The 19430-nt window shown below is 40.8% G+C and overlaps 1 protein-coding gene across 7 annotated transcripts in view; it reads right to left on the reverse strand.

Moving 5' to 3' along the window:
• Positions 1–19430, reverse strand: part of rasal2 (RAS protein activator like 2) — a 352406-nt gene that overhangs the window by 74059 nt on the left and 258917 nt on the right. For all 7 annotated transcript variants that reach the window (XM_052011425.1, XM_052011423.1, XM_052011424.1 and 4 more), the window contains one exon: positions 16711–16829. In XM_052011425.1, the coding sequence (XP_051867385.1) occupies positions 16711–16829 (119 nt within the window). The remainder of the gene's footprint in view (positions 1–16710; positions 16830–19430) is intronic.

Below are 19430 nucleotides of genomic sequence, written 5' to 3' on the forward strand. Positions count from 1 at the left end.
GTCACACCTTCCAATGCTTTATTGATGATTGAGAATAGACTGGGTTGACAGTTGGATTCATCTGCACAGCTTGATCCTGCCATCCAGTGGTTCCTGTGTGGAGTTAGCATGTTAGTGTGGAGTTTCCCTTGTCCATGTGGGATTTTCCCATGTGCTTAGATTTCCTCCCACATTCCAAAAATGTGCTGGTAGATTAACTGACAAATGTAATCGTCTGTGGTCGATGTGAGCAGCAGGAGAGTTGGTGAGCATAGGGCAATGGGACTGATGGGAAAGGTCTGGAACTGGCATCCTTCTATATTGCAAGAAAATGTGAAATTCCTGCTTTTTGTGGGCAGAGTGTATCTCGACAAAATTGCACATTATTGGACGGCTTCTAGTACTGTAGAGCATGAAAATAGCTTGGCTCGGGGCAAAGCTGGCTGAGAAACATGAGTCTTTAGCACTACAGCCAGGGTGCAGTCAGGGGCTATAACCATTGCTACATGCAGTGCACTCAGCCATTTCCAGATATCAAGTAGAGTGAATCAATTTGGCTTCTATCATGTTGGAGATCTTTGAAGGAGATGGATCTTCAGTGGATAATCTACAAAGTGCTTCTGGCTGAGTAAGCTAGTCCTGTCCAAGATGGTACAAAAGATCTACAATTAACCTTTACAACTGTGGCCTGGAGCACAAGAAAGAAATATGCTGCTTTTAGTTGGTTTCAGTAATACATGGTAGAAAAGAGGTGAGTCTCTGTGCCTGAGCTGGTGAGTTTCACCTTGCAAGAGTTGAAACGAGGCACATTTGCAAATTGTTACCTGCTGATTGGCTTACTAACAGCAGCAAATAAAGGTAAGGTAAGTGTAAGCAGAGTGGCTATTTTGGGAGTGGTCCAGTGTTGGAGTGGGGGAGAAGAGGCAAAGGTAAGTCTCTGTTAAGTTTCTTTCTATCTTTCTTTCTTTGAGTTGGTGTTTCCTGTCATGCAGACTAGTGAGAATGGCTCCAGGGTCAGTGGTGTGTTTGGCTTGTGAGATTTGGGTTCTGGGAGACCTCCAGTTTCCCTCATAACTACATCTGCATGAGGTGCATCCAGCTGCAGCTCCTTACAGACCGTGTTAGGGAAATAGATCTGTAGCTGGATGACCTTTGGCTCCTATGGGATACTGAGGAGTACATAAACAAGAGCTAAAGGGAGGCAGTCACTCCGAGGCTGCAGGAGGCAGGTAGCTGGGTGACTGTCAGGAGTAGGATGGAGAATAGGCAGATAGTGCAGACTACCCTTGTGGCTGTTCCCCTCAATAACTGATAAACCACTTTGGATACTGTTGGGGGGTACAACCTACCAGAGGAAAGGAGCAGTGACCAGGTCTCTGGCACTGAGCCTGGTCATGTGGTGCAGAAGGGAAGTGGGGAGAAGAGGAGAGCGGTAGTGATAGGGGATTCCATTAGTAAGGGGGGGGCAGACAGGAGATTCTGTGCACGTGAAAGAGACTCCCAGATGGTACATTGCCTCCCTGGTGCCAGGGTCAGGGATGTCTCTGATTGGATACACGGCATTCTAAAGGGGGAGGTGAACAGCCAGAGGTCGTGGTACTAATGACATAGGTAGGAAAAGAGATGAGGTTCTGAAGAGGGAATATAGGGAGCTAGGTAGGAAGCTGAAAAGCAGGACCTCAAGGGTAGTAATCTCTGGATTGTGCCATGTGCCAGTGAAGGTAAGAATAGAATGATTTGGCAGATGAATGTGTGGCTGAGAAATTGGTGTGGGGGTAGGGTTTCAGATTTGTTGATCATTGGGATCTCTCCTTGTGGGGGGGGGGGGAGGTATGATGTACAAAAGGGACAGGTTACGCCTGAACTGGAGGGGACCAATATTCTTGCGGGCAGGTTTGCTAGAACTTGGGGAGGGTTTAAACTAGTTTGGCAGGGGGATGGGAACCAGAGTGATAGGTCAGAGCTTGGTTCATTTACTTTACAAGTAGATGCAGAGTTTAGAAAGACTGAGGAAGGATAGGGAGTTGAAAGGGCAAAATTGCAGTCAGTTGGATGGGCTGAAGTGTCTACTTTAATTGAGAAATATCAGAAACAAGGCTGATAAATTTAGAGCATGGGTAAGTACATGGAACTACGATGTGGTGGCCATTACAGAGACTTGGCTGTTGCAAGGGCAGGAATAGCTGCTGGATATTCCAGGGTTTAGATGTTTCAAAAGGGACAGGGATGGAGCTAAAAGAGGTGGGGGAATGGCTTTGCTGATCAGGGACAGAGTCACAGCTGTAGAAAGGGAGGAGGTTCCGGAGGAATCGTCCACTGAGTCAGTGTGGGTGGAAGTCAGAAACAGGAAGGGAGCAGTCACTCTTGGGAGTATTCTACAGACCCTCCAATAGCAGCAGAGATGCTGAGGAGCAGATCAGGAGGCAGATTATGGAGAGGTGCAAAAATAACAGGGTTGTTGTCATGGGTGATTTCAACTTCCCTAATATTGATTGGCACCTCCTTAGTGTAAAGGGGATAGATGGGACAGTTTTCTCGGTGTGCACAGGAAGGATTCCTGACACAGTATGTGGTCAGGCCAATGAGAGGAGAGGCCGTACTGGACCTGGTACTCAGCAATGAGCCTGATCAGGTTTCAGATCTCTCAGTGGGAGAGTATTTTGGAGATAGTGACCATAACTCCTTGACCTTTACCATAGCCTTGGAGAGGGATATCAGCAGGTGATATGGGGAAAGTATTTAACTGGGGGAGGGGGAATTATGATGTTATTAGGCAGGAACTTGGGAGCGTAAATTGGGAACAGATGTTCTTGGGGAGGTGCACAGCAGAAATGTGGAGATTATTTAAGGAATACTTGCATGGGGCTTTGGATAAGTTTGTCCCATTGAGGCAGGGTAAGGATGGTCATGAAGGAACCATGGTTGACACGAGATGTAGAATATCTTGTCAAGAGGAAGAAAGAAGCTTGCCTAAGGTTTAGAAAGCATGGATCAGACAGGGCTTTGCAAGGTAGCAAGGAGGGAGCTTAAGAATGGACTTAGGAGAGCTAGAAGGGGGCATGAGAAGTCCTTGTTGAGTAGGATAAAGGAAAACCCCAAGGTGTTCTACACATGTGTGAAGAATAAGAGGATGACTAGAGAGGGTAGGACTGATCAGGGATAAATGAGGAAACATGTCCCTGGATTTGGAAGAGGTAGGGGAGGTTCTTAATGAATACTTCAGTATTCACCGGAGAGAGAGACCTTGACATTCGTGAGGATGGTGTATGACAGACTAATAATGCTAGGGCATGTTGATGTGAGGAAAGAGGATGTGCTGGAACTATTGAAAAAACATTACGATAGTTAAGTCGGGATATATCTGAGGTTATTACGGGAAGCTAGGGAAGAGATTGCTGTGCCTTTGGCAATGATCTTTGCATCCTCACTGGCCACAGCAGTAGTACTGGATGATTGGAGGGTGGCAAATGTTGCTCCTTTAAGAAAGGGAGTAGGGATAACCCTGGGAATTACAGACCAGTGAGTCTTACATCAGTGATGGGCAAATTACTGGAGAAGATTCTTAGAGACAGGATTTATGGGCACTTAGAGAAGCATAGGCTGATTAGGGACAGTCAGCATAGCTTTGAGGGGCAGGTCATGCCTCACAAGCCTGATTGAATTCTTTGAGGATGCGTCAAAGCACATTGAAGGTAGAGCAGTGGATGTGGTTTACATGGATTTTAGTAAGGTGTTTGGTAAGTTTCCTCATGGAAAGCTTGTTCAGAAAATCAGAAAGCATGGGATCCAGGGAAACTTGGTTGTGTGGATTCAGAATTGGCTTGCCCATAGAAGACAGGGTGGTGGTAGATGGAGCATATTCTGCCTGGAGGTCAGTAACCAGTGGTGTTCTGCAGGGATCAGTTCTGGGACCCCTGAACTTTGTGATTTTTTTTATATAAATGACTTGGATGAGGATGTGGAAGGGTGGGTTAGTAAGTTTGCTGATGATACAAAGGTTGGTGGTGTAGTGGATAGTGTAAGAAAGTTGCTGAAGATTACAACAGGATATTGACAGAATGCAGAGCTGGGCTGAGAAGTGGCAGATGGTGTTCAACCCAGATAAGTGTGAAGTGATACACTTTGGGAGATCGAATTTGAAGACAGAATACAAGGTTAATGGCAGGACTCTTAGCAGTGTGGAGGAACAGGGATCTTGGGGTCCACGTCCATAGATCCCTCAAGGTTGCCATGCAGGTCAATAGGGTTATTAAGAAGGGAATAGAGTGTTGGCCTTCATTAGTCAGGGTATTGAGTTCAAGAGCCACAAGGTGATGTTGCAGCTCTATAGAACTCTGGTTAGACCACACTTGGAGTATTATTTGGTTCTGGATGCCTCATTACAGAAAGGATGTGGAAGCTTTAGAGAGGGTGCAGAGGAGATTTACCAGGATATTTCCTGGATTGGAGAGCATGTCTTATGAGGATAGGTAGGGCTTTTCTCTTTGGAGAGGAGGAGGATGAGAGGTGACTTGATAGAGGAGTACAAGAGGCATAGATCGAGTGAACAGTCAGACTTTTTCCCAGGGTGACAATGGCTAATACAAGGGGACATTCTCAACACTGGTGCCCTACAAGGCTGCGTCCTCAGCCCTCTACTCCCTATACACTCATTCTATGGCCAGATTCTGCTCCAACTCCATCTACAAGTTTTCAGATGATACCACAGTCGTAGGCCATATCTCAAACAGCAATGAGTCGGAGTACAGGAAGGAGATAGAGGGCTTAGTGGAATGGTGTCATGACAACAACCATTCCCTCAATGTCAACAAAAGAGCTGGTCATTGACTTCAGGAAAGGGGGTGGTGTACATGCACCTGTCGACATCAATGGTGCTGAGGTTGAGAGCTTCAAGTTCCTGAGAGTGAACATCACCAACAGCCTGTCCTGGTCAAATCACGTAGATGCCACGGCCAAGGAAGCTCACCAGCGCCTCTACTTCCCCAGGAGGCTAAAGAAATTTGGTTTGTCCCCTTTGACTCTCACTGACTTTTACAGATGCACCATGGCTTGGTATGGCAACTGCTCTGCCCAGGACCACAAGAAACTGCAGAGAGTTGTGGACACAGCCCAGTGCATCACGGACATCAGCCTCCCCTCCTTGGACTCTGTCTTTATCTCTCACTGTCTTGGTGAAGCAGCCAGCATAATCAAAGACCCCACCCACCCGGGACATTCTCTTTTCTCTCCTCTTCCATCGGGTAGAAGATACAGGACCCTGTGGGCACGTACCACCAGATTTAAGGATACCTTCTACACCACTGTGATAAGACTACTGAATGGTTCCCTTGTACAATGAGATGGACTATAATTTCACTATCTACCTTGTTGTGACCTTGCACCTTATTGCACTGCACTTTCTCTGTTGCTGTGACACTTTACTGTTATTGTTTTAACCTGTACTAAATCAATGCACTCTGTACTAACTTAAGCTAACTGCAGTGTGTAATGAATTGACCTATATGATCAGTATGCAAGACAAGTTTTTCACTGTACCTTGGTACAAGTAACAATAAACCAATACCAATAATTTTAAGGTGATTGGAGGAAGGTATAAGGGGGATGTCAGGGTTAAGTTTTTTTTACACAGGGTGGTGGGTGGAATGCACTGCCGGCAGAGGTTGTGGGGGCAGATACATTAGGGACATTTAAGAGACTTACGGATAGACACATGAATGATAGAAAAATAGGGGACTATGTGGGAGGGATGGATTAGATAGATCGTAGAGCAGGATAAAATGTCAGCATAACATTATGGGCCAAAGGGCCTGTATTGTGCTGTAGTGTTCTATAAACTTCACCCATGAACAATGGGTGAAGGATCAGCCAAAGCCTCAAGTTCAATTAGCAAAGTGTTTGCTTGGGTAAAGAGCCAGAGGACAGCCAGAAATAATGGAATTATACTCAATCAGAAGTCAAAAACAGATACTGGCCTATTTTAATGACATGTATATTTACTATAGAAATCCCAAGAGTCATTTATCACCAAAATAGCCTATTTTAATAAGGAAAACTTTATCATGCAAAGCTTTCATCTTGGAGTCAAAGATATTTAATTTGTATCAGGTAGATATGAAAAGCTAAAAAAGGATATCTACATGGCAGAGGCAGGGATGAGAAATTGTAGATATTTAATATAACAAAAAGGTGCCAACTAATGAACACTAAGAAATCAGCATAAGGCACATTGCTGTAACTTCTAAACCAGGGGTCCGAGTTGCAAGGAAAATAATTCCCATCAAGGTCTGCAAAACTGAAAATTCTCAGCCTTAATTCCAGATAAATGGGATTTTATGCCAGCATTTTTCTCTGCCCAATTAAATCAATATCTTTAAATAATAAATACATCACCCCCTTCCCTCTGCTCTTACATTTGAGTGGATTGAATGTAGCAGCTTGACTGACAGCAGATGGTGTGAGGATTATCTGAAGGAAGCTCTATCTCTGATGTGCATGCAGGACCAACCAGCTTAATTACAGAGATAAATACATGTGAATTAAAAGTGGTGATGATCAAATATGATGACTCTAATTGTTTAAAGAGAAGAGAATTTTGAGCACATCTACTTAAGGACTACTTGTTTAGTACTGAAATTTTCCTGTTTTGAAGGCCCACGCATGAGTAGGTGTGGTCAGATCAGAATATTTAACTCAAGGTCAAAAGAGTTAAATTCAATCAATTTGTCTACATTTCTAGCAATGGATTGATAAATGACAATCAGGATGAATCCTGAGAAATTTTTCATCTTTTGCAACCCAAAGACTTACAACTGCTTATCCATATTCACAAACACACATGTTCTAGTATCAGTAGCTAAACACTAATTTCCCCTTATTAGTTATGAGTTTGTTGAGTTCGTCTCTGTCCCATCAGAGATGAACTCAACAAAAGCCAGGAATCATATTTGGGATCCTGATGGTAAATATAGCTCAGTATTTCACTGGGGCAAATTGTACACTCAATCGTAGATGCCTGTCACCTTTGGCATCAGTCCCAAGGCTAGGCACTTCACCACAGTTTCAACTTCAAGACCCCCTGATACTCACCTATGCTCATTGAAAGCTGTATTCTATCAGCAAAACTGCAGATTTTGAATTAACTATAAAGGATATCTCTTCTGCAAGGAACTATTTTGTACCTCTTTTCAAAAAAAACAACACACCACATGGACTCTATAGACTATGCTTGACTGCTGCAAAGCCTCCACCATGACACCACAGATACAGCTTTTTTTCATTCCCAGCTATCCAACATAATAGAAATCTAAGATATCTTCCACCTACTCAGAAATACAAATAATAAGTAATTGGACAAATCTGTTCAAATCCTTTAAAACTGCTCTCTCTAGAAACCATATATTTCAATTCAGGCCTATTAGGGTCACCTAAAGGTATATACCCTCCCAAGAGAGATGTATTAACTGCAAAGAAAAGCTTTAAGATCAAAGTTTTGTTCAATTTTCCCAACTTCTGCTTTTTTTTAAATAAATGGAATTATTCTTCCTTTTCCCATTTCATTTGCCCAGTTACTGTCCTACTTTCCAGAAAGAATGCAATTCTATTCTAAACTGTCTCTTGATGCCTCAAAGGGCATTCCATTTTATAAGCTGTGACAGTAAGGGTAGTCGGCATTTTCATTGCAATATGCATCACAGCCAAATTCAATTAAATCTTTGTCATTTGAAAGGTATCGAAACTATATATATATATATATATATATATATATATATATATATATTTAAGGCTAATGTCTACATCTAGCTATCTTTGGCCATGAAAAGCTGCATTTAGCTTTGTCCCATCATCAAGCTTCAATTGCTATGGACTAGTCTAATATTCTCACAGCTGCTATCCTATTGAACTTAAATGAGATTTTAAATTCTAAGAAAGCAGTCCAGTGATTCTAACGGTTACCTGGATTTGCAAGGCTGAGAGTTAAAATCCCTCAACAGTAAGTTGGAAAACTGAATTCAATAAATCTGGTAATTGGAAGCCTAGTATCAGGCCAAGCTCCAGTGAAACTTGACAGACTCTTATTGAGGAACAAATAGTGCCCTAATCTCATTCAGGAAGGTAACCTTTCCCCCTTACCTGGTCTAGACATGACAAAATAAGGTTGACAGTTAACATCTTTGGACAACTAAGGATCAATAAACATCAACCCTATTAAAACTATTTGAAGCTAATTTTGAGTCATGGAATTTTACAGCACAGAAACAGGCCCTTTGGTCCAACTCGTCCATGCCGACCAAGTTGCTTACCTGAACTAGTCCCATTTGCCTGTGTTTGGCCCAAATCCCTCTAAATCTTTCCTATCCACTTACCCATTTAAATGCCTTTTAAACATTATAATTGTATCTGCCTGTACAGCTTCCTCTGGCAGCTTGTTCCATATACCCACCACCCTCTGTGTAGAAAAAGTTGCCCCTTATGTCACTTTTAAATCTTTCTCCTCTCACCTTAAATCTATGCCCTCTAGTTTTAGATTCTCCAATCCTGGGAAAAAGAGTCTGTGACCATTCACCTTACCCAGGACCCTCATGATTTTATATACCTCTGTAAGGTCACCCCTCAGCCTCCTACGTTTCAGGGGAAAAAAAGCCCCAGCCTATCCAGTCTCTCCTTATAACTCAAGCTGTTCAGTCCTGGTAATATCCTTGTGAATCTTTTCTGCACCCTTTCCAGCTTAATGACATCCTTCCTGTCGTTTGGCGACCAGAACTGCACACAATACTCCAAGTGTGGTCTGACCAACATTCTGCACAGTTGTAACATAACGTTCCAGCATCTGCAGTCTCTTGTGTCCTAACTCTTGTACTTGCCTTCAATGTCCTGACCATTGAAGGCAAGTGTGCCGAACGCCTTCTTCACCACCCAGTCGCTACGTTCAAGGAACTATGTACTTGTATCCCTTGGTCTCTGTGTTCCACAACACTCTCCAGAACCCTTCCATTTACTGTGTAAGTCCTGTCCTGGTTTAACCTACCAAAATCAAAATGCACTTGTCCAAGTTAAGTTCCATTTGCCATTCCTTGGCCCACTTTCCCAGTTGTTCTAGATCATGCTATTATCTTAAATAACCTTCTTCACTGCCCACTAAACCACAAACTTTGACATCACCCACAACTTTCTAACCATGCCAATTACATCATCACCCAAATTGTTAATATAGATGACAAACAACAGGGGACCCAGCACCAATCTCTGTGGTACACTGCTGGTCACAGGCCTCCAATCCTGACCTTTCACTAGCTACCTCTGATTCCTACCACCAAGCCATTTTTGTGTCCAATTTGCTAGCTCACCCTGAATCCCATGCGATCTAACCTTCTGGACCGGCCTACCATGTGGGACGTTGTCAAAGGCCTTGCTCAAGTCCACGTAGACAACGTCTACCGCCCTGCCCTCGTTATTCCTCTTGGTCACCTCTTCAAAAAACTCTATTAAATTTGTGAGACATGATTTCCCATGCACAAAGCCTTGCTAACTATCCCTAATCCATCCTTGCCTTTCCAAATGCAGGTAGATCCTATTTCTCAGAATCCCCTCCAGTGACTTTCCCACCACTTACATTAGGAGCAATATAAAGATTTAATTTCCCATTTCCCATCATCAGTACTGCACATCACCCAACAAACTCGGAATGGTTCCACCACTGCTGACAATCCATCAAGGATGAACGTGACCACCCAAAGATTTAGCCCTCAGTGGCCAACTATCAGTAAATCAAACACATTTGAAACTGAAATTATATATTATACCTTCAACCATATTTCAGATTTGCAATATTATAGTTAATGTTTCATTATTTGGTATAGTTTTAATGATGTATGACTTGCAGTAACTCCCAGTACCCATATTCTACATTAGAAGTTTTTCTGTCATAAGTGCTCTTTGAAACGACATGGCTTTTTCCTTAACCACTGCATTATCTTACATTTGCTCACTCTGGAAAAAAAAAACACAGTTCTGACTGCAAATTAAAGAATTGCTTCCTATTCATGATGCTTTCTGACAGTAAACTATAAACAACATAAATCCATGTATCTCATCAGTACTGCTATACCAGTGCAAAACTTCCTTGCTGTGAAATCCTAACTGGAGAAATAATAGCTAACACAAACTTCCTTTATAATATCACTTAAATCAGGATCTGTAGTCTGATCCAGAAAAATGTCTTTGTAGTTCATTACAACAGCATGGAATCAGGTTTTAAACCACATCGGAAGTGATCATTTCGCCCATTGTATCAGTTGGGTGAAATAAAGCAATCTGGGCAAGTCCAAATATCTAGTTAGCTTTGTAAGTTTATTACTCTTTCACTCCTTGCAGGTTACAGCAGTTGTGCATAATTGAAGCATTTTTTCAACATGATGAAGATTTCAACCTCTGCTAGTCGTTCAAGTAGTGAATTCCAGACTGCCACTAGGCCTGAGTGAAAAAATATTTCTTCTAAACTTGACTATAACCCTTCAACACATTAAGTCTAAATACCCAATTAGTAACCTCTCAAGCTAATGGGAAACTACTTCTCATTCACTTTATGCAGACTAATCGTAATTTTATACACCTTAATTGTAAGGCACCCTCAACACAAAAACAAGTACTCATCTGTTTGTCACCACACTGCGGAACGAGCGGACTACCATTCCATTATCTATGCTGTGCTCTGCTATTCCAAAAATAATTTGTAATTGCATTCTATTCAGTAAGAACCAAGAGGAAAATGTGAAATAGGTCACTTGCCTGCAGCTCAATGAAAATAAACATCTTCACTGGAGATAGCAAGTCAAAAGCTTTGTACAGATGGCTTGTTACAGATAAGACTATATGATGGAGACATCCATTAAAGCTATTGTTTTCTTCAACCCTGACGCTAACACACTTTTACTATGGTTCCTGTACGATAAAGGGAAGTCAGTGTACTTGGAATGGCTATTGCTAATACAGATTATTTTTTTCATTACACAATACCAAAAAGCATCTGACCACATGATCACCTTTTTATCCCGTGGCTATCTTCCATGCAAATAGAGAAGAAATGTCAAATCAAGTAAAAAAAAAATGAAATGTCCTTTTTATAACACAGGCAACCGTGCTTTCCAGATACAAGGAAAATATTTTTATTTTGAAAATATCACTTGAACAGAAAGCTGATCTGATCTTGCATTTGTCAACACTGGATGCTGGACGCACATTAAATTTGTATTGCCAGTAAAGGAGGTGACCAGACCTTGCTTAACAAAACATACTGGTCACATAGTTAAAGCTCCTTCATGCTGACTGAAGCGGACAGGCTCCTTGCTCATTCAGAATCAGACTCGTCTTATACTATAAAGCTTTCTTTTCTCCAATCACAAAATTTCCATAATTCTTTCACGAGACAGATCAGCTGCTGCATCCAAGAGACCAAGAAGTTTAATTATGTTCTTAATCCATGATCCAGCTGTCCACAACAACCTACTTCTGAGTCTGCTGGCCTGGACTAACATGAACCACAACTCAAAGTGACAGATCAGTCATCAAGAATGAAGTTATACATTCAAAATAGAAAGATTAACCCTATAATTTACCTTGGTGACTTAGCAAATACTGGAGGAAACAATGACCAGTGCCGATCAATAGATAGCTTTGTTACAGTATTGATTAAAAATCAAAGTGCAACAAGCCAAAATCCTTGGATTATTTTGGTGAGAGCTGCATATATATCCCAAGGATAGCATAATGCACAAATATCCCAAGTATAGCTTAATGGGAACCACCACCATCTTTGTCCCCCTCCCATCTTGGTTCCATCCACCCACCACATACACAGTTCACCCACAAGCTACCACCCCGCCCCTATCTGGTTCTGGCTCCACCGACCATTCATCTCTCCCCTCATGGTTCCCATTATCACCTCCTTTATTGATCAGATTCCAGCACTGGTCACCCCTTATGTTCCTGCTTATCTCCCTCCAGTAGCTGTCTGCAACCTTCACACTCCCTACCCCTACCTCACTCCATATGCCTCTCATTTTTTTTCTCTGTCTGCCTCCATCTATCATTCACCTGCCATTGCCTCCCAAAACCATCTCCCGTCCCCTTCCCTACCTGGCAGAACCTGCCTGTCAGCTTTCATCCATCCTCAGTCCACCAATCACCCCAGACACCAGTCCCACCACTCCCCTTTCTTTACGTTGATCGTCTCCCCTCTCTCTTAGTCCTGATGCAGGGTTTCGACCTGAAACATCAACAATTCCTTTCCTTCCACAGATGCTGCTTAACCTGCTGAATTCCTCCAGCAGATTGTTTGTTGCATCAAAAATCATCTTCAGCAGCTGTTACCTGATGCAAAAGCCTGTTGATACCTTTACCACAACTCTATTAAATTCTGTATCTCATACCAAGTATCTGGAGAAATAAGCAACATTTCTCAAAGGTGCACTTGCACATTTCCCAACTGCTATTTTGTGAGCTGTAATCGCTGATAATAGTTTTAATTTTTTTGAGAACACATGGAAATGTTTGGTGAATTATGATATCAGAAAGTCTGAACTTCAAGAGTGGATGATCTGTAAGGGATTTATGGAGATGTCCCCACCTTCATTCAGATTTACTCGCTGTCTATCACTGTATTTTTCTCTTCAACTAAAACCCTGCTTTAATTCCTCAGAGAATGCAATAACAGTTCAATTCTACTAGTGGGTAAATTGCAATCATGCAAATTGTGACATAACTTTAAATGTTTTTGAGAGAAGTCTTTCTCTCAGCCATCTCTCTTTTTATTTTGTCACTGAAATCTGGGAACAGCCCAAGAACAGAATTGTTAATAACTATGGACAATGGCTTCTGAAAATTTACTCCCAAGTTGTGACAAAGAAATGGAATTTCACCAATTTGTTCTCAGTAAAACATGATACGATATGCCTCTTTACTCTTCTACCAGAATGCTATCCAATTCTCTGCCATACTGATGATTTGAAGAACTAATTAAGATTCTCAGGGACAGGGAGGCACTTACATAAGAAGCAATAAACTATAAGAGGATAAAGGAGAAGACAGATACACATTAACAGCCATTATATTTCTGCCATTACATAATTTAAGACAATAATGTAATACAGATGACTGCCCTTCCTCTGATAATCCGGAGACACAATTACATAAAAACACATCATGTATTTCAAAAATCCTTCATGTTATCCAATCATTTTTTGAACACAAGAGATTTCCCGAGGCAATGTCACAGACAAAAAAAATCCAAATGCTTATTGAAATTAAAAACTGAATGGCATAACAGATGAGCTTGCTGTCATTTTGTGTTTATAACATCGTTCATTCTAAACTCAGCAGGCCAATCAACGCATAAACATTTTAAAGTATTCACTAAATGAGACAGCAAAAACATTCTCCACTGCTGCTCAAAGAATTTTGGAAAATAGAAAGCCAAAAATTTACAGAAGAATCTCCTGTCTTTATTCCCATCCTTTGTAGAAATGAACATATAATACGATAAAAAATTTTGATCAATTTTTTTTTAACTCATTCAAAAACTTGTGGGAACTGAAATACCTCACACAAATTTAAGCATTTAGAAAGCATGCCAAGGCATTGAACAAGGTAAAAGATTTACTTTAACATTACCAGAAATAAGGAAATTTGGTTATCTAGATAACATAGGGAAACTGGGATTCTTATTGTCAGAGCACCAAAGATTAAACAAAGATTTAATTGAAAATAAAAAAAATGGAAACCCTGGAAATCTGAAACAAAAAACAAAAATGCTGGGAACAATCAGCATATCAGACAGCATCTGCAGAAAGAGCAATTGAGTTAATGTTAAAGGTCGAAGACCCTTCATTGGAACCAGAGCTGACCAGTTGAGGGTTTCATGAGAACAGTTAAAGAGAGAAAGCAAAGAACAAGACATGTCAGGTAAATATTTTTTAGATGTTTATTTGTTGACTGCCCTGGTGAACCTGAAGTGAACAATGTCATAAAGACCTGCATTTCACAGATCAAACAAGTTTATTTTCTTTCTCTCCGGCATAAAACTAATAATCGGTTTTAATCATGTGAACAAAAGGGAGAAAATGTTTCCAACAACAGTGTGATAACAATGGAAGACATAGAAACAAGATAACTGGCAATGAAACCTGAGGGAAAATATGGATAAAAATGTCTTACAAAGGAAGTTGTCATGCAGATACATTTGGCTGGTAAGCAGTTCCATAATAATTCTCAAAAGGAATTAGACAAATCCTTGAAAAAGAAATATCTATACAGCTACTGGCAATGAGGACTTGGACCGATTGGTCAGCTTCATCAAACAGATGGGAAGTACCCTTCTCCCGTATTGTATGACTCTAGCCTTGAAATACTGCATCTCTAAACCTGCCTATAAATTTCACTGTTTTCCCAGTTGAGAAAGTCTATGATTCAGTCCAGAAAATCTCCTCCCTTGCCTCACTTAAGGCAGACATAATTTGTCACTTGGGCTTCGCTCTCTAGAATTTCCTCCCTAAATTACTCCATCTTTCCATCTTTTTCTCCTGAAGTCGTTCCTTAAATCCCAACACATGCAACAGCTTGTGGTCACCAATACGGTTCCTTCTCTGGAGTCGGGACTTACTTGACCTTTGAAAAGTAATTTGGGATATTGTTCTAAATTCAAGACACTGTAAATGCAATCTTAACTTGAGAAAAAAATAACTGGCAAAGTAGAATTCAACTGTGTATCTATGGAATTTCAAAGAGTGATGAAGTCTCAAGCATGTTATCAAAACTTGAAACCCATAGGATAAAATGGGCAATGGCAGAATGATTACAAAACTGTGTACTGGGTAGAAAATGGACACCTGTGGTGAATGGCTGTTTTATGGACCAAAGGAACGTTCACAGTGAAATTCCCCAATATACATTGATGGTTTGGACCTTGGAATACAGGGCACATTTTCAAAATCTGCCAATGGCACAAGATGGCAGAGCTAACAAGGAGGAAGGTTGCAATGGACGTGGATCTAGACAGCCTCATGTAATGAATTAACAAACAAGATAAATCTTAACGTGGAAAAATGTGTGACTAAATATTGTCTAAAGAAAAATAAGGAGGCAATAAACAAATGGTGCAATTTTAAAATGCATAAATATACAGACTTGGAAGTGTTTGTCCACAAACCTTTGCAGGGTTTTTGCAGGACAGTTTAACAAAGCAGCTGATATGGGTCACTGGGCATATAAGCATAGGCTGCGAGTTCAACAACCTATATAAAGCACTGGATTGCCCTTAGGTAGAAAGTTGTTCACAAGACTTGGAATCCCACTTTAGGAAAACCATGGTGGTTTTGTGGATGGTATGAAAGGTATTTAGAGCAATGGTTCCAGAGTTGATGGATTGCACAGATACAGCAGAGAAGGCTGAGTTGTATATTTTAGAGCAGGAAAAAAAATCTAGTAGGAGATGGAGAGGAATAACGTCATGAAAAGTTTAAAGAAAGTGAATAGAGAGGAACTATTTTGAGTGATCGAGGGACATTCAAACTATTACAAGAATAAGAGATACAAGGAAAAGCTTTTTATGTAATGTGGAATGCACTGACTGAGAGCATGGTGACTACAAATTCAAAAGATAATTAGTGAAAGACCAAAGAGAGAAAAAAAAAGCAGGAACACAGGAATGTGGAACTAACTCAGTTCTTGGAATGAGCTAATTGGTTGTTGAGCGACTGCAGACTTTAAGGGCACATTGACTTCTTTCTGCACTATACTATTATACAATTAACAGAAAATAAAAATAGTTAATTTTATTTTGGAGGAACCATCTTGTGTCTCCAAAAATGGTTAATATTTGGAGTTTGTGTTTCTGCTTCTATTGTGAAAATGGCAATTAAACCACATCATGGCTCTTTGTGGCTGGAAGTAATAAATGCTGTCAAGTGACATTCCCTTGGAAAAGAAAATAATTTTTTCTACAATGCCCTTTATTCCTGATTAAAAATGATCCTGTCGAGGGTCTCCCTCTTTGGAAACATACAATGCTGAACTGCAGAACTATAGAGTAAGGGAGTCAAGAAAAAATATCAAAATAGAGATAGCCACAGTCGTGCTGAAATAAAAAAGGTGGTCAAAGATGACTCAATAACTTGAAAAAGGTTTCAATTTCAGATGTTGTGCAAAAATCCAACTGTGGTTCTATGGAATGCAGTGAAAAAACCCTGGTATTTTGCATTCCATTATTCACCCATAAAATTCCAAGCTCTTTACTGAGTTCTTTGCTGTTTGCTTAATATCTGTTCAAGTTTGATAAGATCAAGTTGGGTATTTTAATGGAATTGTATCTTTAAATACAGAGCAATTAAGAACTCCCTGCAAAAATATGCACTTGGATCAGAAGAGGACATGTCATGTAATCAAACAGGAAAGAATCAACTGCCTCCATTCCTTTTGTCCTGTGCTTCTGTCTTCTGCTCAATTGATAGGCCAGCCTTCCACATAATCCCATTCACTCTAAATGCATGTGCACTCACTCTCACACACACATGCACACACAGTGCAGGTGCAGCCCTCAAAGTGATGTCTGACTATATTACACATCAACAGGAAATAGGATACTTTGACTTATGGCCGAAGTTTTAAACTTCTGTACAGCTTTCTACATTTAGCCATTTTCAATACTCTAAAGTGCAGATGAGTAAAATGATAATGCTTTACCGGTCACCATCCAAGTTCCTCAATGATGGTAGTATCTGACGGAAGCTGGTGTTACGGTCAAGTTTTGGCTGGCTCTTAGTTCGTTTGATAGAGCCTTTTAACCTTTTACTGAAAAAACCCTGCAATAAAGGGAGAAGAAAAAATATTTAGCACTTCAAATCAATCAAATCTAAGTTGATCTATGAAAAACAAACGATGCTTGGAATGTATTAGTTGGATAGTTGTTAAAAATAAGAAAACAAAATATATTGCTTTTGTTCTCAACATAGAATACTCTCCATTCAATCCTCCAGACTCAAGGCCACAAATATACATCCACAATTGATAACATTTATGTATGCCGAATTAAAAATCCATGATTTTTCCAATTAAAGATGATTAACAGTATTTGTGCTAAAGCCTAAAACATAATAAATATTGCCCTCTGCAACTGGATCCTTGACATCCTGACCAACAGATCACAATCAGTAAGGATATGCAACAACACCTCCAACACGATTATCCTCAACACTGGTGCCCCACAAGGCTGCATCCTCGTCCCCCTACTTTACTCCCTATGCACTCACAACTGTGTGTCCAAATTCTGCTCTAACTCCATTTACAAGTTTGCAGATGACACCACCATAGTGGGTAGGATCTCAAACAACAAAGAGATGGAGTACAGGAAGGAGACAGAGAGCCTAGTAGCATGGTGTCAAGACAACAACCTTTCCCTCCACGTCAGCAAAACAAAAGAGTCAGTCATTGACTTCAGCAAGCAGGCTAGAGTGCATGTCCCTGTCTGTATCAATGGTGCTGAAGCAGAGATGGATGAGAGCTTAAAGTTCCAAGGTGTAAATATCACCAACAATTTGTCCTGGTTCAGCCACGTGGACGCTATGGCCAAGAAAGCACACCAGCACCTCTACTTCCTCAGAAAGCTAAGGCAATTCGGCATGTCCCTGATGGATCTCACCAATTTTTACAGTTGCACCACAGAAAGCATCCTATCCTGATGCATCACAACTTGGTATGGCAACTGCTCTGCCCAAGAGCACAAGAAATTGCAGCGAGTGAAATTCCAGTCCATCACAAAAACCAACCTCCCCTCTTCTGACTCTGTCTACACTTCACACTGCCTTGGGAAAGCAGCCAACATCATCAAAGACCAGCCCCACCACACCCCCCCCCCCCCCACAAACCCCCATCTCATTCTCTTTTCTCCCCCTTCCCATCAGGGAGAAGATAAAAGTTTGAGAACATGTACCACCAGGCTCAAGGACAGCTTCAATCCCACTGTTATCAGACCCTTGAACAGCCCTCTTCTAAGCTAAATATGAACTCTTGATCTCTCAGTCTACCTGGTCATGGCTCTCGCACTATATTTGTCAACCTTCATTGCACATTCTTTGTAACTTTAACACTATATTCTGCATTCTGTTTTTTTTTCCTTCTGTACTACCTCGAAGTATTTATGTATGAAATGGTCAGTCTGGATAACATGCAAACAAAAGCTTTTCACTGTATCATGGTACATATGACAATAATACACCAATTACAAAGTAACAAAAACTTAACAGAAACAGCCAGTGCTGACACTAATCCTCTGAGTCTAAAACAATATGCACTTTATAAGGGTGGCAAAAGAATTGGGTTGTGGAAAGCTACAGCACTTGTACTATAGTCACCGCAGCATTCTCCAGTGACTGTCTAAATATAGACAAAATGGGTTTACTTGCAGAAATTTTCATCCTCAAGGTTCATGCATATACATATGTCCTTAATATGTATATTATTGCAGAGGGTGAATTGAAAACCGTGCACGTGAAGTATCTGGGTCAATGTAGTTTTCTTTATGCTATCTGTGCATGTGGTGAAAAGTTACAAAACTAATTGCAGGTGGATTGCAGAGGACCATCTCCAACATCAAAACAGCAGCTGGCCAGGAACCTTCTCCACAGTAAGCAGTAAGTACATACAAATCAATAATGGGTATATTACCTTGACCTACACGGACTGCACAGCATTCAGAGATTTATTGTTACTGTGGTGGCATCCTGTGGTGGAATGCATCACAGAGTTAACTGTTCCAATTTACCAGCACAGGTGCAGAGAAGAAAAAGCTCCAAGCTTGAATTTCTCACTGCCGGGATCATGAAAGTCACTTCACTTTTAGAAAATCAGTACCCATTAAGTGATTCCCACATCAGTTATGTCTATAAGAATAAACAGTTAGCAGGATAGCAGGGTAGAAAGATAGGAAGCATATAAAATCAATAGGTAGTATCTTGCTTTTAAATTTCAAACTACTTATTCCTTTCATTCTATTCTCATATGCACAGATCATAAATCCCACGATGTGGGCCTTTAAGGTTGTACGTCCATGATTTACTTTACTCCACGGAAATTTGCCAATTCCAGATCCCGTTAGTGGCATGTCATTATGGTTTAGCATAATATCTGATAAAGAAAGGTAGAATCATTCAGAGCATGACAGTACATGAGATCATTCTGCCTGTAATGGCTCTTCATAAGACTTTGCAATTAATCCCACATCCATATTCTATCCCAAGAGTAGTGCAAATTCAAGTAATCTCCCAATTCCTTTTCGAAAGTTAGGATTAATCTGCTTTCAGGAGCTACGTTCCAGATGTTCTGATGATGCTGGAGGAACTCAGCAAGCCAGGCAGCATCCGTGGAGAAAAGCAGACGGTCAACAATTCAGGTCAGGACCCTTCTTC

Source organism: Pristis pectinata, chromosome 3, assembly GCF_009764475.1.
Source record: "Pristis pectinata isolate sPriPec2 chromosome 3, sPriPec2.1.pri, whole genome shotgun sequence".
Taxonomy (NCBI): Eukaryota; Metazoa; Chordata; class Chondrichthyes; order Rhinopristiformes; family Pristidae; genus Pristis; species Pristis pectinata.